We start from the raw sequence: 20,964 nt of genomic DNA on the forward strand, positions 1-20,964 counted from the left end.
TAGGTGAAATCTGTTAAGGGCATTTTTCTCTTAATGGCAGTGAAGTGACAGTAAATCTAACGTGAAAGGGAGCTGGAGAACCTAAATAGATTCTAGTTAGTGTGATAAAGAAACATTTTGATCAGAAGTAGCAGTTCAGCAATGGAGACAAGGTAAAAACTTCTTTTCTGCCTTTTCCTTTGTTATCTGTCTTTCTTATCATAACATACCATTTAAGAGAGCCATGTTCTTTACCTGTTCTGTGTGGTTTTGCATTATTAAGATTATTAGAAAGCAAGTGTAAGAGAGCAGAACAGGCCTTCCTTTTTAAAATGTCCACCATCCCCTCTCCCAAAGATCAATGAACTTGATTTGCTTTTTGTCTCTTTGAATAAATTTTATGAAATATTATTTATTCTTTTGAATAAACTTTCCTTTATTATTTGCATTAACACTCTTATTGACCTAATTTTCTTTGGAGACATATAACAGCAATGATATTCCTAAGAATGCCAATAAAGAATTCCATGTACCAGGATCATTATTGAATCAGTTATCTCAAATTTTCCGAAACTCTCATAACCTGTTGTGAAATTGATCCCGCTTTCAGAAGATCATAACCTGGGATGATTCCTTGCACCTCCTTTTTCTTTTCCTATGCATAATATTTTATAAAGAAAAACAATCTATTTGTATTGGAAAATTTCACCATATTTACTGAAGCTATGACATTTGGCTTGGGTCCAGAGCTCCCTCTTACTCACGTGGGGGCTTCCCTACTGCGTGGGGCACACAGGGTTGAAGTAACATGTTTGGCTTATTTTCTTTTACCTGTATTCTATTAAGACTGTCTTGAATGGTCACAGAGGATGTCCTGCAGCTGAAAGCATCTTGAAGCTAAATGTTTGCATCCATGTTAACTTTGACTTATTTAGCTCTTCTTGATGAAATGGCTTTCCAGCTCCGAAGGACATCTCTTAAGGGGGATGGCTTAACTACCCAAATTATTCTATTTTTTCCTAACTTTGAGAGCTGCAATGGCAGCAGTAGCTGTGCTTTAAGCACTGTTTCTTGAAGCTAGCCTAGGGACATGGCATACATACTTTGATGAAGATGTGATGATCTTATCCTCTAATAAAGTTCACATAAAATCTAAATTCTTTACGACGGTGCCAAGCTAAGAGAAGCTATGAAAAGAAAAACTGATAGAAAATTATGAATATTAATATAATATCGGCTTTTCTTTGCAAAGCATCATTTATTAGCATAATTATCACTGATAGGAATAAATCACCCTTGAAGTCTTTTTCTGTCGAGAAAGCAATTGGATTAAAAACCATAATGTGGTGTAAAATAATGTTGAATTCTAGGGAAAATCCAGGGAGTTTCTTCTTGGTATTAGCAACTGTTTTGCTCAGTACTGTCATCTTTTCCTTTATCCTCCAATAGTGTAATGCATGTGAAATTGTTTTTCTAAATACAGTAATGCCTGTATAAGATTTTTAACTGGAACCTGGATTACAATGCCTTTGCAAGGCCCTGTCTTCTTTTGTTGGCAAATGGAAGGTAGAACCTTATGCCTGTGTTTGTCAACAAACAGTTCCTGTTACTATTCTTCCAACAACTATATAAACACAGTTTTCCTAAAACCTAGAATTTTCCCTCTTTTTTTTCCCTCTAGTTAGTGAACCAGTCTGTTACTTTCTCAAATTTGCAGGAAAGGATATCATCCACATGAGAAGATTTTTAAAGAGAACCAAGTTCAGAACTGTTGTAAAAATGGGTTATTCATAACTTCAACAGCAGCACAATTGGCTATTTTTTGTGAAACACTTATTTTTCATTCCTTAATGACAAAATGGCTGCTTTTTCACTTGTTTCGTAGGCATACGTAATTTTGGTTTGCAAGGTGCTTCAGAGATATCTGGCCCAAACCTCTGCCTGAAGTAAAAGACAGTTTCAAAGTTGGTTCAGTTTGCTCAGAGTCATGTCCAGTTGAGTTTTAATATCTTCAAGGATAGAATTCCTGCAATCTTTCTGGGCAGCCTGCTTCAGTCTTTGACTAACTCATTGTGGTTTTGGTATTTTTTTTATTATTATTCTTTTTGCTTTCCTAATATATATAAGTAGTGTTCCCATGTTGTAGTTTGTGGCTGTCTTTCCTTATCCTTTTGATAGAGTCTATGTCCATCTTATAACACCCCTTTAGATATTTGAAGACAGCAGGAGTATCTCACTGTAACCTTCACTTCAGCAAATGCGAACACAGTTTCCTCAGCTGCTCTTTGTTTCTCATGTGTTCTAGCCCCTAACTTACTTCTGTATGGTGGTATGGTGATAATTTTTCTAGGCTAGGGAGTTAAAACTGGGCATAGTGCTTCAGATGCAGTCTGACAAGTGCTGACTCAAGGCAAATAATCACTTCCCTTGAGCTAGGCTGGGTTTATGCTAATACAGCCTGCTGTTGTTGCAAGAGCACGTTGCTGATGCCTGTTCACCTGTCCACAAGGACCCTCAGGTCCATTTCTGCATATCTGCCCAGCTGCTGCATCGTCTTCAGCCTCTGCGGTTACATGAGGTTGTTTGGTTACACATACAGGGCTTTGCATGTTTTCTTTGCCTCATGAGGTTCTGTGGTGGTTTTACCCTGCTGGGCAGCTGACTTCCACCATGGTTATGCTCTCACTCCCCCTCCTTGAATGAAAAAGGGGAGCAAATACAATGGAGGGGGTTCAAGGGTTGAGATAAGGACGGGGAGATCACTCACCGATTATTGTCACATGCAAAACAGACTCAGCACAGGGAGATTAGAGAAATTTATTGCCTACCACTAGCAGACTACAGTGGTAAGAAAAACAAAATAAAAACACCTTCCCCCCATCTACCCCCACCTACATCCTCCTTAGGGCTGCGGTCAGCCCCTGACGCTTCGTCTCCGCCGCTCGCTCACGGTCCCTCTCTGCCCCTGCTCCACGCGGGGTCCCTCCCACGGGATGCCGTCCTTCCCGAACTGAGCCTGCGGGGGCTGCCCACAGGCAGCAGCTCTTCCAGCACTGCTCCCACACGGCTCCGTACCACGGGGTCCATCCATCCCCCAGGAGCAAACTGCTCCAGCACGGGTCCCCCACGGGCGGGCGGCAGCTCCCCCCAGACCCCCTGCTCCTGCGTGGGCTCCTCTCCACGGGCTGCAGCTCCGGCCCGGGGCCTGCTCCTGCGGGGGCTCTCCATGGGCCGCAGCCTCCTCCAGGCCACATCCACCTGCTCCACGTGGGCTCCTCCACGGGCTGCAGCGTGGAGATCTGCTCCGTGTGGGACCCGTGGGCTGCAGGGGGACAGCCTGCTCCACCGGGGGCCTCTCCCTGCACAGGCCGCAGGGGAACTGCTGCTGCCTGCCTGGAGCACCTCCTGCCCTCCTGCTGCACTCACCTGGGGGGCTGCAGGGCTGCTTCCCTCACAATTTCTCACCCCTCCCCCAGCTGCTGTTGCATGGCGTTGTTTCCCTTCCCTAAATCTGCTCTCCCAGAGTCCCACCCAGCGTCGCTCCCTGGCTCTGGCCAGCAGCAGGTCCCTTTGGAGCTGGCTGGAGCTGGCTCTGCTCTGACATGGGGCAGCTGCTGGGCTCTGCTCACAGAGGCCACCCCTGCACCCTCCTTGCTACCAGTTCCTTGCCAAGTAAACCCAGTACAGATTCATGTCAACCAATTCCTCTGTCCAACTGAGGTCCCTTTGTTTGCTCTGTCCAGTTTGACATGACCTGCAAGTTCTCAAAGGCTGCTTTCCTTCACATCATACAGGTTGTTGATGGAAGTGTGAAGTTGTATTGGCCCTAGTGTTGACCCTTAAGGAAGATAAGTAGTAACCACCATTAAGGAAATCCAGCTGGCAGCCAGTCAGGCTTTCATGTCTGGCACTTATATATTTCATGTGTTACCAACTTGGCTGCAAGGATACTACGGGTGGTCTTGTCAAAAGCTGTGGAAAAGGCATTGTAAATACATCTCTTGCTCTCCCCTTGATCACGGAGCTGGCTATCCTGTAGAAGGCAATTGTGTTGTTCAGGGATGGTTTGTCCTTGGCAGATCTGCACTGACGGTTCCCAAACTGCTTTCATGATTGTTGCTTACCTGGACGTAGCTTCTGGAAAGATTTTCTACATAATATGTCTTGTTAACTGAGCTTAGGCTGACTGGCACATAGGTCCCTGAATCCTTCTTCTTGAAGGCTGGCGTGTTGTTTGCCTTTTTCCAGTCATTAAGACCTCATCACTGTGGCCTTTTGAAAATTACGGAGCTACTTTACGGTGGAACGGGTCAATTCCCTCAGCACTTTTGGATGCAGCCCGTCTGCTCCAATGGACTTCAGTATTTCAGGCTTGCTTAAGTGGTCCTTAACCTGGTATTCTTCTACTGTAGCTAATGCTTCACTCCCCCATACGATGCCACTAGGCTAAATGATGTGAAATATCTGAGATCAGAACTTAGCAGTAAAGACCAAGGCAAAGAATGTACTCAGTATCATGGCTTTTTCCATGTCAATTGTATCTTGCTCTGCTGAGCACTGGATTTTTGTTTCCTTAGTCTTTTGCTGCTGATGTGCCTAAAGAAGTCCTTGTTGACTTTCATCTGTTGCTAGTTTTGCTTCTGAGTTCTGATTTTCCTACACTTGTTGCTGTATGCTTGAACAGCTCTTGTGTGTTGCCCTCTCCCACCTTCTTTGTGCTTCCTATTTGCATTGTTTGGTCAGGGGTTTCCTGTTCAGTCAAGCTGGCCTCTGCCAAACCTGCTCAGCTTTCTGCTCATTGGAATAGACTTTGCTAGAAACAAAGCATTTGTGATTTTTGTTTATATTAAAGATGAATTATTTTGAAGGGTTTCTTAAATGTGGTCACTAAAAAGCTTTTTAATGTGTTCTGCTTTGCATTTATAGAACTTGTTAATGTATTCTTTCCTGAAGTTTTATCTTCCTTGAACAATTTCATTTTTTTTATGCAACCCAACATAAGGTTCTGTATCTGTAATGAAGAATGAAAGAACACAGAAAAATTGGAAAAACTCTTTGGGTTCTTGGTAGAGGCGTAGATGGATGTGAATTCCCAGTGCAATTGTGATTTAGGCGTGATAGCCATGATTATGGAAGTAGGATTATCTCAAATAGAAGTAACAAGCCTTCTGTAATTTTGTATAGTGGTATTAATGAAGCAGTTACTGGAACACTGTACTTTTTAAAAATATTTTTTGTCATTAAATTGCAGTGCTTTTTTCTGATCTTTTTTTTTTTTTGGATACCCTTTGGTTTCCAGCCACGGAACATGAGTTTGAATTTTTCTTGCTGTCATGGCTTTTTCACCACAGATGTTGGGTTGACATAACTACTTCTAGATTTTAGCAACTTCTCTGGTTAATTTTTTGGGGAGATTTCTGACATTCTAAAGTCTCACTGTAGTCATCTTCCAAATACCACTATGTTTTTGTTAACCTTAAAAAATTTTTAACAACTTGCTTTGATTACTCTAGTTACTGTACTATTAGAGCAATACTTACACAGCAGCTTGTCTATCGCATGAAAATTTAGTATCGGGCTGGATGGCACTCTAAAATACATAGTCTGGAATGAAGAGAAGTTATTGACTTAATGCCCAACTTTTTGGATGAGGCTTATAGTATGTAATGCAAGAGACTGAACCAGATGATATTAGTGGTACTTCTGGCCTAAACAGTCACCTGCTACAATCAGATTGTGCTTTATGTATTACACAAAAGGGTTTACCTCGTTACACCAACACTTAGCAGGAACAGACTCTATCTGTGTTACGAGTATGTATTTTACAGGTTAGGATCAGAAGGAGATACAAGTTCTGTTTGGTAGAGGCTAATATCCATTGTGGTGAGGAATGTTCTTTTTGTCCGCTTGCTCTTGTTACTTTAAACTTAATCACAAAAGGTATACAAATAATGATGTTGAGTTCACTAGAGAATTGTTTCTCTTAAAATTAGTAATTAATTCATATGAGTATGCTTTTTTGTTTCCCCAGACAGTCTTGGCTGGTTAGAATCTCTGCACGTTGTTAGCGTATACATGCTCAAAGTAGTGAGCTAAATAATTCTTTATCATTGCAATTTTTATTTATTTGAATGCTGGTTTAATGTCTGTTTGTTTCTTGTTTTTGCAGAAAAATAGAAATAGTACAGTTTGCAAGCCGCACTCGTCAACTGTTTGTTCGTCTGTTAGCCTTAGTCAAATGGGCTAATAATGCTGGAAAGGTGGAAAAATGTGCGGTAAGTTAGCAACAGAGTTTGGTATGGAATAATCTTTAGTACTGTGGGATTTTGGTACACTCTAACTTTTCCTTGCTATGGAAGTTTAAAACAAACCCAAACTTGTATTTCACAGGCAAACGTATGCTAAGTGACAACCAGTTTCCTTCTACTGAAAAAATATATAATACTGTCTCTTAACAGTTCATGTTCCCAAAAGCTCAGTGGCAGCAAATGAAAAAGGCATGTCTGCACGTAGTTTCTAAGAGTGCTCGGGGGTTAGGTGATAGGATGGGGAAGATGGCGATTTCAGTGTGTAAGTTCTTATCATTTTCATCCTGTTCTTGGTTAAATATGAGTAAAGCCCAGAATGTTGCAAACCAAACACCAAGCCTGGAGTGATGACAAACAAGTTTGGTAGCATTCCGGTAGCAATCATCAGATAAAGAACTCTGAGGCTTCACAGATCCTCCGCAGCATCAGAAATGGCATGCAGATTTAAAGTGTCCTCAGCATCTGAATGTAAGAAATGGCCAGAGCATTCATTCTTTGTTTTACAGACGTGATTACTTGAATGGGAAGGAAGTAACGGATAGGGATAGAACCATCTCAGTCCTATGTGCTCTAGGTGAGCTGAATGTAAAGAGCCATCGACTTGTGGATTTTTTGACATTCTTTTTCCTCCCCCTTGTCTTCTACAGATGATATCAAGTTTTTTAGATCAGCAAGCCATTCTGTTTGTGGACACTGCTGATCGTCTGGCATCTCTAGCTAGAGATGCTTTGGTTCATGCTCGTCTACCTAGTTTTGCTATCCCATATGCAATTGATGTTCTGACAACTGGATCATACCCACGCCTGCCTACCTGCATTAGGGTAAATAATGTTACAATATGTTTTGGGGTGAGAGGGATCCCTGTCAAATGCATGCTAATGAAACTAATTTTCTGATACGTGCAAATGGAAGTGTAGTTTAATACAGGCATAATGCCAAGTCTCTGTAGTGTCAGTTTCTGACAGAGCGCTTCCTATTTCAAAAAGTTTTCCTTTCCCAGTAAAACATTCTTTCAGTTTAAACTAGTTCTGCTCTAGGGTAAGTATAACAGCAAGTTTTCATTCTTTATCTATTTGTACATGCTAAGACACCATCCCAGAAAAACATGGTGTAAAAATTAGATATTCTGATCATCTGATATTCTCTGTTTTGGCTATAGCATATTGTATTTGGAAATGTACTGAACTACTCACTCATCTCTTTAATGTTGCTGCCTTTTCTTACTGATTAAATGCAAAATAAGAAGATTTGTGAAGAAATATAAACAGCAGTATCTGTGACTTAGACTTATAGCTACAGATAAGGAATGGCTTTCAACTGTTAGTATTTAAAAATGAGTTTAGCCTGTTGTAAGGCCAAGAATTGTTTTGACTGATCCAAGATGATCAGTTTTATTCCATGATCAGTCTCGGGTGAAATGTAAATAACTGGGGGGGGAGAGGGAAACACCTTTCCTCAGCTGTAATGGCTTGTAGTGTTCATATTTTCAGACTTCTGGTCTGATTAGTTTCCATCATTGCTTCTGGTAATGTATTAGATGTGTTTGAGATATGTAGATTATTTCGTGTTTATTTTAACAGGATAAAATTATCCCTCCTGACCCAATTACAAAGAGTGAAAAGCAAACCACCCTTCATCAGCTAAACCAGATTCTTCGACATCGACTAGTGACTACAGATCTCCCTCCCCAGTTGGCAAATCTTACAGTTGGTAAGAACTCGAATTACTTCTTGAAGAACAGTTTGTTTCCAACTGACTTAAAATTGTTGCTTTAGTGCTTTTTTTTTAAAAAAAAAAAAAAAAGGCTAAAAGCTGAAGTGAGATTGTTAGGCAATCATCAGGCATGTTTGATCTATAAAACTGGGATTTTGTCTCTGCATGTCAAATTATGTCTTTTCCTGTATTGAAAAATGAGGACACCCAGAATCTTTCTGAAATATTTACTTTCAAACAGAAATCTTTTGCAGGTGGTAGCAAAAGGTTGTAGACACTGTCTTGCCCTTTCAACAAGTGTATTATGAAAGGTTCTCCCCTTCTTTTAAGACAATACTGTAACAAATAGAGATGCTCATTTCCTGGTCCGTGTTAAACCTAACAATGTGACTGCTTTGCCTTAAGTTACTTTAAAAATGCAATATAATTAAACTGTTAGGTGTTTCTTGTAGAAACTTGGAATTTTAGCCTAAACAAGTTACTCAAATGTTGCTTTTTTTAGTCTGTTTTGATATTCATCTTCACGCATGAAATCTGTTCATATTTCTGCACACATTTTGTTCTGTGGCTCATTGCAGCTCCAGATCTCTTAATTATAGCGATCTGTTTTGAGATCTCTGTTTTCATTTAGCCTAAGTAGTGATAGACATTACGATGACTTTTTTTGTCTTTTTTTTTTTTTTTTTATTTTACAGGCAGGGTGGCTATAAACTAGATTATTACAGAATCACAGACAGAAAATAGGTCTGGAGTGGACTTAGTCCATATTTTTTACTAAGACAAAATTAGCCACATATAAATCATAACCCACAGATCTAGACTGAAGCTGTTTCTGAAAAATCATAGTAATAGTTTTCACTGATTCCTATGTAAACACTTGCAATACCAATATTAAAGCCTTTTTTTGTCTTAACTGTAGTGTAAATGAGTCTTCAGATTGTTTAGTTAACATTTCAATGATTAGTAGTTTCTGGTTTGGATTTACTTTGCTTTTAGAGCATGTCTGGTATGCTTCAGAATCTGCAACTTTGAGTTTAAATGGTTAAAATTTCAGTAGGAATTTTTCTAAATTTCAAGAATTGTAAAGCTGTGTATATATGACATATTTTGTTGGGTGATTGAAAAGATTTACCCACAGTTTATATTAATGACTTGTGCCAAATCGTCTGCTTTGCTACTCATTCCCTTTATGACCTTACTTACATAGTTTTGGCCATCTTTGTTCCCAGCTCTTAAAACTGATAGCAGTGTTTACAAAAGTGTAAGGACATACGTGTCAATTGCATAAATAGTGTATATAATCTTTGCTTGTCTGCATACATATAAATTGTGCAAAAGTGTATCTTCCCTACATAAAAATGACGTTAAAATATTTTAATGTTAAGTAAATGGTTTGCAGTGACATAACGTGTTTCCAATGCTAGCCTGGACTTTTTGTTTGTGAACCTCTTTTGGATATTGCTTCAAGTATTAGTTATTGAGATAGCAAAGAATTGGAAAATTAAGGTAGACATTTTGTTTACGTAACTTCACATGTTAGCAGTCAGCTCAATGTTACTCTGTGTTAAAGTAGCACAAATGTTAAATTATCCTGACTAAAGTACTGCTGTGCAAGACAGTTGGGTGCTTCTGTCCATGCTGCTTATTGGTGCTGGTCCTGTTACACAGCAGCTGTCAAGTCTTCAGAGTGGAACAGAACCATATGCAGCAGAGCAAAGATTACAGGGGAGTAATCCATGTGAGTGCCAGGAGCTACTACATTGATATTATCACAGAATAGCTTGGGTTGGAAGGGATCTTAAAGAACATCCAGTTCCAACCCCCTGCCATGGTCAGGAACACCTCCCACCGGACCAGGCTGCCCAAAGCCCCATCCAGCCTGGCCTTGAGCACCTCCAGGGATGGGGCACCCACAGCTTCTCTGGGCAGCCTGTGCCAGTGCCTCACCACCCTCTGAGTAAAGAATTTCCTCCTTAACATCTAATCTAAATTTCCCCTCCTTTAGTTTAAAGCTATTACCCCTTCACTCCTATCACTGTCTGCTCATGTAAAAGGCATCTTGTAACACTGAGGAAAATAAAACATTTTTTTCTTCCTTAGCCAATGGCCGTGTGAAATTCCGAGTTGAGGGGGAGTTTGAGGCCACCTTGACTGTGATGGGTGATGACCCTGACATCCCCTGGCGCCTTCTCAAACTGGAAATTTTGGTTGAAGACAAGGAAACTGGTGGTAATAATAATAATATTTACACTTTAATTTTAATGTGATGTTTATCTCTGGTACAGCAAATCTTGTTTATACACTGTCTTGCGTATCACAACTTGAGATAATGAAGCTGCATATAGATGTCTGTTTTTCACCATACGCTATATGCTTTTGATACCAGTAGTAGTCTGTGACGTTACGGTAGACTGAGTAAAATTTCCAGAGTAAACCAAGGATTGCATTACTTTGTTAGAAGTTCCAGCATGGCAATTGCTTGGTACAGTTGTCTCTCTTTTTATAATTTATTAATTTATTTTTTAAATTATCTGTTATTTAAAATACCTGCATTCCTGATGTCTTATGAATTATTTTTAACTCATGAAAGATGGTCGAGCCTTGGTTCACAGTATGCAGATCAACTTCATCCATCAGTTGGTCCAGTCACGGCTGTTTGCTGATGAAAAGCCACTTCAGGACATGTACAGCTGTCTGCGTATCCTTCTGAAAGTTGATTCTGAATAAGTTGTGTAATGTAGCCTTACCCTTTCTAGTAGCTGGAAGTCAAGAAAGATGGATGCCCTATTAAGCTAAGGGGAAATGTCTGGAAGTAGAGTAAAAAGTGATGGCTTTGGAGATGGTTATTCTCAGTTGCCCGTATATAAAAAAATTTATTTTACACACTTAACAAAGGTGAGGTGCTTGAAACATCAGGCTGTACAGTAAGTCAGTGAAGCAGCAGCTGTTTGCATGTGCTGATTTTGGAGATGGAATACAGTGCTGCATTAAAGGTGTGTGAGCTGACAATTCTTCCTGTAGAACTGTAGTTCTACGGTATAGTGGTGCGTTGACTATATTGCACCTGTACAAAAAATAAAATAGGATATAGCTTGTTCAGAAAATAGTGCAGTGCCTTTCTATATGCAAATGACAACTTATTTGTCAATATGAAATCATTTTCAATGGAACAGTTTCTGCAGAAACAAAACCAGTCATGTTACTTACAGGTGACCATGGAAGATGTTTAGTGGTAGATGGTTAGGCTTAGTGGTAACTGTAGGGTGAACTGTATTTCTTTATTAGTAATCTTCTTTTCCAAAAAAAATTGATGAATTGAAATCTCTGAAACAAAGCTATTGTGACACTCTTGTCTAACAACACGTCCTAGGTAAGAGGTTAAAAAACAAACAAAAAAAAACTTGGATTCTATTTATGTGTGTTTATCTCCGGATTAGTTCGTTAGTGTGTTTTCAGGTAGCATCTCATCTGACTTTTGTGCCAAATGGATTTAGGTAACATACAGAAATGGATTTATGTAGTTTACAGACTCTTTGGATGTGTTCTATTTTCTTAACTCCATTCCTCAGACTCCTTCTGCTTAGCGCTTCAGTTGGAAGTCTTGCATTCACAAACACTAATGCTGATTCGAGAGCGCTGGGGTGACCTAGTGCAAGTGGAGCGATACCATGCAGGAAAGTGCCTCTCGCTCTCTGTTTGGAAGTAAGTTGATCTAAAATGGGCTGTTAACAATAAATGAAGCAATAGGAGTGTTTTCATTTACCCAGCTTGAGCCAGAATTTTCAGAACTGTATTTTCTCCTTGACGTGGGACTCTGAGATTCCTGTTATTAAGTACCTAAATGTGTTGCTGTACTTACAAAGAAGTGAGTGGTATACATGAGAATAGTGGATGCAGTCATAAAATCAGCTTGTATTTATGTGAATATATAAATAAACGGACAATTTTAGTCAGTCTTTCACTATAGCTATTGCTTGACTTACACTAGATAAAATAAATATATAATCCAAGGGCTCTTCCAATTCCTATGTTGAATTTGTAGCCATCTAAAACTTATGTGGGTCTAGTTTACTAACTTTTCTGCATTAAAAGGTTAAACTAAAATGTTTTCTCAGTTCAACTTACATAATATTTATGCAGAACTCTCAGAATCAAGGATTAGCTACTGGAAAGCATACTTCCTGCTACTCCCAATTACATGTTTTAATTTTTCTCTTTATTTTAAGCCAACAGGTGCTTGGCAGGAAAACAGGGACTGCTTCTGTTCATAAGGTCACTATTAAGATTGATGAGACTGATGTTTCAAAACCCTTGCAAATATCTCATGAACCTCCACTGCCAGCCTGTGATTCCAAACTGATGGAAAGAGCCATGAAGGTAAAAGTTTGCTTTGCCATAGTCATCTAGATTTATAAATCAGCAACTTAAAAACGTTTGTTCTGCTTTGATTCTGAGCAGTACTAAGATTTACATTCATGTTACTCTAGGTCACAGTGTGTTATGTTGTGACTGTAAATTGTTGTTACAAACCAGTGGTCTTCACTTTCTTTAAAGTTACACCTATTTTTCAGTGCCTTTTATACCACCTCTGGTGACAAAATTCTGGGGCTGGGAGGGAACAGCAGCAAAGTTTCAGTTACGGTTAGTGCTTGGTGTGAAATACTTCATAAGGAGCCAGTTCTTCCCTTTCCTGTCTTGGAGATGCTGTGTAACCTTCTGCCGAAACTCAGCTTCCCCATGTGGCTTGAGCTGGCTCCCCAGCAGTTTAGAAAGTCTTACGTTATGGTTTGGAAATGTACAAAAAAGTTAATGTGGTTTGCTTGTTACAAGGGTTATTCAAAGCTTGGTTTTACGTTATCACTAATGAGGCCATTGTAAATTTGAGATTTATCAATGTTAATGCTGGCTCCCTTTAACTACTTGCTCAAAGCCTAGAAATTTTATTGGTTATGGTTTATATGCTGCTGCTCTACTGTTTGAATAATGATCTTAGCTTTAATGATGTGGATAGCATGTTGCATTTCATTTGTTTAAGATAATACACAAAGCTGGGACAAACATATGTTTAAGTAGGTTATTATACATCAGTGTACTGAAAATTTGTTGTAGCAGCAGAAGCCGTAGTCAATTGTTAGTGAAGACAGTGACTTGCCTGGTAGCAGCTGCTGAGTTGAAATATTCTTGTGAATGGATAAACATTTGATTTTAAGACCTTGTCTTGGAAAGCTAGTCTTTTAGACAAAGGTCCTTCTGGTATACCTGAAGGCAGGTACTGAAAGTCTTTTTTCACCAGCTCATTCTGTGCTGGTATAAACTTCTGCATTTATCTCCTGTGCTAGAATAAAATTTGGATTTAATTCACCATGAACAGTTTTCAAAACTGTGATATTAACTAGAGAAAGGGTCTGTAGTAAGCTGTGGCTTTGCTTATGCAAAATATGTAAAGAATTTAACTAATGTGAATGGATATAAATGCAAATGTTTTAATTAGGATTGCACAAGTCAGTTACAGTGAATATAAGCTGGTGACATGAGCTTCAGTGCTGGAAGTGCAACAAGCCTGTAGATAATGCCTAGATTCGGTAGGGTAGCTCATTTTCACAGTCTGCCACTACATCTTCACTTTATTGTTACCCCTATTAGCAAAACTAAAACCAGTATGTTATATTTCATGCTGTAGTTATGTATGTATTTGGACCAGAGGGCTGGAGCTGGAACAGATCTCCTATGAAATGAGGCTGAGAGAGTTGAGGTTGTTTGGCCTAGAGAAGAGAAGGCTCCAGGGAGACCTTACAGTGGGCTTCCAGTGCCTACAGGAAAGCTGGGGAGGGACTCCTTGTCAGGGAGTGTAGCGATAGGACAAGGGGTAGCTAATAGCTTTAAACTAAAAGAGAGGAATTTTAGGTTAGATGTTCAGGAGGAAATACTGTACTCAGAGGGTGGTGGGGCACTGGCACAGGCTGCCCAGAGAAGCTCTGGATGCCCCATCCCTGGAAGTGTTCATGGCCAGGTTGGATGGGGCCTTGGGCAACCTGGTCTAGTGGGTAGCATCCCTGACCATGGCGGGGGGGGGAGTTTGGAACTAGATGAACTTTAAGTCCTTTCAACCAAACCATTCTAGGATTCTGTGATGTGTGTAGAGGCAACCATATTCTAACAGAGTTTTGTTTATTTTTCCTTAGCTTAGGCTAGTTATAAATGGGTACATGCTAAGGTGGAAAATATTCCAGCCTTTATCCAGAACAAGTAGGTGTGCACAGGAAGTGATAACAGCATAGTTTGTAAAACTTTTCTTTTACATTTTCTTCTACTCTCAAAAGCCCTCCCACTACATGCTGCACAGGCAACATCATGTTAGTTTGTTGTATTTTGTAGCAATCCAAATACTCAGGTTAATAATGTATTTGGTTCACCATAGTTCTCGGCAAATTAATTCCAGAGTGATCATTTTATTAAGCATTGTTCTTGTGTGCTAGTGCATAAAGCTTATGCATCAAACTTGAACTTGCTCACATATGTATCTTTTTTTTTTTTTTTTTTACCAGATTGACCATCTATCAATAGAAAAACTCCTGATAGACAGTGTCCATGCGAGATCTCATCAGAAACTCCAGGAGCTGAAAGCCATTCTTAAGAGCTACAATGTTAATGACAATTGTATGTGTTTTCTACTGAACGTTATTTCTAGTTTGTTTCCCTTTATGCCTGGGAATGTTTTCCCTTTTTCTTGTTTTTTCGTGTTTCCATTAATTTGAACAAAATACATGAACAAAAATAAAAGGCAGTGTGTTCAGAATTAATAAGACCTAGCATTAAATGATTATGCATTGATAATTAAAATATTCAACAATATCTACCTTTAGTGTAGCATAATAGATAAAGCTGATAGAGCATTATGTTTTGGGTAGAATGATTAAAAGTTGTCTATTGTGAAACTTGTCGATCTTTGGAATTGAAAGCAAATCTTCCACTATCTTGAATGGGTTTTGGGTGAGACCTTGCTTTAACTGCTTTTGAAACCTTTGGGATTCAAATTGAACCTATAATCTTGAAGTAGCGAGTTAAAAGTTATTCAAGGATTTATAAACTTCTTCAAATTTAGTCTGTTTCTTCTGGCTGGTTTATTATTAGCACCGTTTTCACAGAGAAATTCTTGTATTCAATTCCCTCTTTATGTTGAGTGTAATAATGTGCAAATACTCATACTAAATTCAGGACTGCTGGAAGTAGATTGTTCCTATTAAAAACAAACAGGTTTGAGTGTTATTTATAATGGGCAGAGTTTTAATATGATGAGCTTGAATTTTGTGTCAAATTATTAACATCATTTTTTTTTGTTTGTTTAGCATTCATTGAGACAGCTCTTCCAACTCTTGTAATTCCAATTTTGGAACCATGTGGTCGATCAGAGTGTCTGCATGTTTTTGTCGATCTTCATTCTGGAATGTTTCAACTGATGCTCTATGGTGCTGGTAAGTAGGTGAAAAAACAGGCTGTATTTGATATCTTGCAACAACCCTGTATTATGAGGTTATTTTGTGTGAACAGTTCTGTCAAATCTGTGAAGTTCTGTAAGTAAATAAGAGTTAAGCAAATAAACACTGCATGTTGACTAATCAGATAGGTCTTTGAGTTTATGAGGAATGGAGAAGTGGATCTTCATGTTCAAGATCCACAGTTCAGTTAAGCATCTTTTAAGAGCAGGACAGACTTAAGCATTGTTAGGCATCATTTGCAATTGTTCTTTATGGCTCATGATCCCTGGCCAGTGCTGGTAATGGATGCAGTCATTTCACATGGGCTTAACTGAGAATTGCATAATATGATGTAAAGTATTTTGAGATATTGTTCAAGTCGAACTTGAGGTTTCAGATGACCTTAAAAAAAAAAAGAGAGAAAAGTTAATTCTTTTAACGTAATTGCATAAAAACGTACTGCTTTGGTTCTACAGGCATTATGGATCATCTATTCTGTGTCTTAATTGTGGTTGTTAAATTAGATGAGACATTTTCATTAACAGGTCAAAAGTTTGCTGTTTTAAGAACAGATGTTAAGATCATTTACTCACCTAATATTCTTACAGATCAACTGACGCTGGATGACATAGAGAAGTCTGTTAATGATGATATGAAACGTATAATTCCTTGGCTTCAGCAGCTCAAGTAAGTGAATTGTATAATTAATTTAGTTTGCACAGAATGAATCACCGTGTTTGTATTTTGGATGATCATGCTTGCTTGGCTTTGTGCTTTGCCACAGTAGGGAATATCCTTCATCTCTGTTCTAAGCAAATTTGAGTATTTGCTGTCTCCTCTAAATAGATGGAGGAAGTTCTGGTTTTGCTGGAAGGTTATTCCATAGTCCTTCTTTAGTTTGCCTTGTTGCGTGTAGCCTCAGGTGTTGCTGCATGCGCATGTTGCGTGAAGTCTTCTCACTTTGTCAGTAGCAGATCACTTGCTTCCTGGGGCTCTCATTTTGTTTCCATGCTCGTTTTCCATCTCCTCTATTCCACTCTGTTTCTACAGCTGAATTCTGCTTGTTTCTCAGCAAGAGCAATCTCCCTTTTCACAATACAGAGGGAAAACCAGGAATTGGCCTGGAATGATTTAAAGAGTATCTTGTCTATATTGTAACACTTCAGCCCTTGCTGGTTTAAACCTCTTCCCTCTATAAAAGCCCTGAGATTTAGGCACAAGGTACATTTGGCTCCCCTGTAAGAGGCTGTAGCAACTAATACAAATACGGTTTGCATCTGCATGAAAATTGAGTTCCACCTGCTCAGTCTTTTTGGAAATTCCCAGTACTCTCAGCTAATTGCAGAGTGAACCCTCTATTTGAGGAATTTTGCTTCTAAAAGAAGCATGATGACGCATGAAGCACTGGCACCCTGGAGAAACTAATCAACCTCCCTTTGTTATAGATAACGCACTCGAGATAATGGCTTGGGTAGTGCTGCTGTTTTTGAGGAAGCTAGGCAGTCTTTTAGGGCAGTTATATCTCATATGTGTCTATGAGAATAAACATGGCGTGTCCTGATGGAAGGATGTTGAACACCTACACCTTTTGCTGCTGTTCTCAGTGGAATTTTCACTGAGATATTAAGCCACGCATTTCTGAGCCCCTTAGAGCCTAGCTAGGCTTTCTGGTCTTGCCACTGTGGTCAAAATCCATCGGAGCAGAATAAAGTTTAATTCCAAACATCAGAATAAATTTGGTGTCTTGCTGTGGCTCTTCACTTTCAAACTTACTCAGGTGAATGAGTTTGTTTATAACATAATCTAGAGTGACGTTAACCCATCCTAGGTGACCTTCTTACTGTATTGTGTACCATCGTACAGGAGCCAAGATCTACTTTTCTATACCAAAAATAATTGAAAATGCTAAATCATAAAATGACTGTAATCTGCATGCTTTATAACTTATCCCTTCTTTTTTATATTGTAATTTTATATTGTGTTCTGTAAAAAATGATTATATATTCCATGAGCAAATAATTTCAGGGCTTTTCTTCATAAATTAACAGCTATCTGTTACCCAAGCTGAAGACAATATATAAAGATAGTAATAAGAAAATATAAACTCAAGAAATTTTCTGTGTAATTTTCTGTGTTTAGCTTGTGTGGCAATGTTAGGTGTTGTCTTGGAATATGACTGGGTCTTAATTTGACACTAATGCTTTGAACAGCAATATACTAGAATAATTTAAAACAGTCTTGGGGTACTAATGCCTTTATTTCAATGTAAGGTTCTGGCTTGGACAGCAGCGTTGCAAACAGTCTATAAAGCATCTGCCTACAGTAAGCAGTGAAACTCTTCAGCTAGCTAATTACGCTAGCCATCCAGTGGGAAACCTTTCCAAACACAAATTGTTTATCAAACTCACTCGCCTTCCACAGTACTACATTGTAAGTAACTGAAAAATGCTTCTTATCTTTTGTTCTCAGGCAGTTTGTAGCAGTAACTAACACTAGGAACAAAGTCATTGCTGTAATCCTTTTGCCTCTAACCTTTCTCTACCTACTCTAATTCAGTGGGTTTGTTAAGCAGTTAGGTTCATAGAGAGGAGGGGGCATAAATATTTATTACTCAGCAGCTTTAGCATTGTTTTTTTACTTCCTGAAAGTTTAGTCTGCCTTCTCTTCTTGGATCCCTTTCTTAGCCACAAGTATAAATATCTTAAAAAAAAAAAAAAAGAGTATGTTTTCTTTGAAAGGGGGAAGGATAGGAACTGATGTAGACATATTCTTAATTGAGGGTCTTGTTGATTTGTTGTTTTGTTTAAATATAGGTTGTAGAGATGTTTGACGTTTCTGGCAACCCCACAGAACTAGAGTACAAATACCATTTTCTCTCTGTGAGCTACGCTGAAGGAGATGACAGCCCTGCTACTGCACTTCTTTTGCAGCAGTTCAAACCAAACATTGAAGAGTTGGTACTAGACACAAAAAGTGGGAAACAAATGAAAAGTGGTGTCAAGCGCAAGGTACGTGCTTCAGAAGCCTTCGGGCTAGTTCTAGAATGTGGAAGCCAAACACATGTTCTGAACATTAATACCAGTTTTAGTATTGTTTCAAAGTTTGTGTGGCTGACAACTGACATTGAGGCTTGCTTCTCTGGGCTAGCTTCCCTGGGGAGGTGTCAGGAAACTATTTTGCAACGATTATTGTCTTTTAATTGGTGCCAGGCCTTCTCAGTTGGTCTGAAGAGCCAAGGCAGAATACAGTGCAGAGGTAGCTAGATTAGCTTGTATAAGCAAAGTGCTTGTATCTGCATGATATGTTTTGTACCATATAGACCATGTAGTCTCTGAAAGACTTGCGGGGGCTGATAAGAGTTACTTCGGGTCAGGTTGACCTGGCTTGGTGATGTGTAAATACCATTTTGAGGAAGGAGGTGATTATTAAATTACTTCAATTTCTGTAGCTCTGAAGTGGAACGAATCCTTTTAGGAGTTTGTGCTCAGGGTATGGTTCGTTTAAACCTTGAATGAGTGAGATTGTTCTCTGACATCTTTTTAAAATGTTTACTCCATATGTGCAAGTACATTTATCTTCATTTTAATTCTAGTTATCTGGTGATACATGTTCCATAGAACCTAAGAAACCAAAACGGTCGGGAGAAATGTGTGCCTTCAATAAAGTCCTAGCTCATATCATAGCCATGTGTGATACAAATATGCCATTTATAGGGCTTCGTATGGAGGTACGTATTAAGAAATATTTTGTTTGCTTCTTTCCTTCCACTGCTCTTGATTCTCTTGTCTAGATGTGACTGTCTGGAGAACTTACGGACACGTTCACTTTGTAGCTCTCTTGCTAGCTGACCCTGGGTGGCTGATGTTCTACACTGGTTGCTCTATTCCAGCTGTAGCTGGTTCTCTAATACCAAGCACTAACTACAAAACACTTGAGAAGTTTAGGGAAAAGGAAAAATGAGAGGATAAAAAAGATCCTTGTGGGAGGGCGTGAGAGACAGCTTTATACCAGATTTGCACAGCCCGTTTTTTGGCCTTCCAGTGCTTGAGGGTGTGAAACATCTGTCACCCCTAGAGAAAGGAGAAAAAAAAAAGACGAAAAAAGAAACTTGAAAAAGGTACTTACTTTGCTTGATTTGTTTTTGCATGGGATAACGTTTTTCTTTTTCATTTGTAGTTATCTAATATGGACATTCCTCACCAAGGAGTACAAGTAGAAGGAGATGGCTTCAGCCATGCCATACGTTTATTAAAGTAAGAGGATATGCTCATGTGTCTGTTTTCATTACTGTACATAAGCTTGTGAGAAAAAAGGATTGTTTGGAGAGTAACGCTAAAAATGTTGGGCGGGTGGAGCGGAGGGAGTTCGTTTCATTTCATTTTAACTATTGTGTCTTGCACTCCTGTGTGAAGCAGTGCTGTAGAAAGAGGAAAGCATGAGTAGATTCGGAGCCAACTGTAATTTGTTTCTGTCATTAGCCTAAACTGGGGAGCTCTGAAAGCAGTCTCTGACAGTTCTCAGTCCTTACGTTCAGGCAGTGCTAAGGAAGATACAGTATGGTGGTGACTGAGGAACATGTAATTGCAATTTTAGATCAGGTCAGAGGCCTACTTACTCCATGTGTTATTTAACATTGACCAATATGTAATACTGCAGAGGAAAATGCAAGGAATCCTAAAAAAAGACAAACTAAAGGTTAAGAACTTGTGGAGCAAACATCTGAGAATAATACGCTAATTTAACATGGAAAGGGACCTGTGGAGGTCATCTGGTCCAACTTTCTGCTCAAAGCAGGGCTGATCAGCTGAATTTTCCAGTCTCCAAGGGTTTTGTGGGACAGATCTCAAATGCTGACCAGAGGGGAGCGGTCACTTGATTTGTCTGGCTATGCTGATACTAATACAGCCTGGGATGCAGTGGTCTGACACTGATGCAAGGGTGTGCTGCCGACTCCTGTTCAGCATCTCTCCTGGACCCCCACACACTGTTTCTGCAGAGCTGCTACCCAGCCAGTCAGTCCCCACCTTGAGCTGTTGCATGAAGTTATCTACTCCCCAGTGCAGGAGAATTTGTTTTTGTTGAACTTCATGAGGTTTCTGTTAACTCATCCTTGAGCCAGCTGAGGTCCCTCTGAATGGCAGCCCTGTCTGCCAGCTTACTGAGTGCTTCCTTCAGTTTGGCAAACTGTATCATCTGCAAACTTTATATTCCTTTGCATCATGTATGTTGTTGAATTTGTTTAGCAGTATAGGTCTCTGTGTTAACCCCAAAGAATAAAGAAGAAAAAACAGACCTTCTAAAGCATAATCTTCTTTTATGCTGCTGCAATATGTAGTGGTATAAAGACATCAGTCTTAAAAAGGTAGGGCCTGGTGCCTCTGGCTAAAACCTTTATATCAGTGTGCTCCTACTTTCATCTGGAGACCAGGACAATTCAGCAGATCCCTTAGTAGTCTGTAATTCACAGGTGTTAAGACCAGTTTTTATAT

At 39.3% G+C, this 20,964-nt stretch overlaps 1 protein-coding gene across 1 annotated transcript in view; it reads left to right on the forward strand.

Annotated features, from left to right (window-relative positions):
• The window catches only part of MED14 (mediator complex subunit 14), a 37,011-nt gene that overhangs the window by 2,389 nt on the left and 13,658 nt on the right, over positions 1 to 20,964 (forward strand). Inside the window, exons 3-16 of the mRNA XM_013190909.3 lie at positions 6,149 to 6,254; positions 6,935 to 7,108; positions 7,868 to 7,997; positions 10,101 to 10,229; positions 10,591 to 10,698; positions 11,570 to 11,702; positions 12,227 to 12,377; positions 14,546 to 14,657; positions 15,347 to 15,472; positions 16,084 to 16,162; positions 17,746 to 17,905; positions 18,289 to 18,483; positions 19,068 to 19,202; positions 19,652 to 19,728. Coding sequence (XP_013046363.2) covers positions 6,149 to 6,254; positions 6,935 to 7,108; positions 7,868 to 7,997; positions 10,101 to 10,229; positions 10,591 to 10,698; positions 11,570 to 11,702; positions 12,227 to 12,377; positions 14,546 to 14,657; positions 15,347 to 15,472; positions 16,084 to 16,162; positions 17,746 to 17,905; positions 18,289 to 18,483; positions 19,068 to 19,202; positions 19,652 to 19,728 — 1,815 coding nt within the window. The remainder of the gene's footprint in view (positions 1 to 6,148; positions 6,255 to 6,934; positions 7,109 to 7,867; positions 7,998 to 10,100; positions 10,230 to 10,590; positions 10,699 to 11,569; positions 11,703 to 12,226; positions 12,378 to 14,545; positions 14,658 to 15,346; positions 15,473 to 16,083; positions 16,163 to 17,745; positions 17,906 to 18,288; positions 18,484 to 19,067; positions 19,203 to 19,651; positions 19,729 to 20,964) is intronic.

Source organism: Anser cygnoides, chromosome 1 (genome assembly GCF_040182565.1).
Source record: "Anser cygnoides isolate HZ-2024a breed goose chromosome 1, Taihu_goose_T2T_genome, whole genome shotgun sequence".
Lineage (NCBI taxonomy): Eukaryota > Metazoa > Chordata > Aves > Anseriformes > Anatidae > Anser > Anser cygnoides.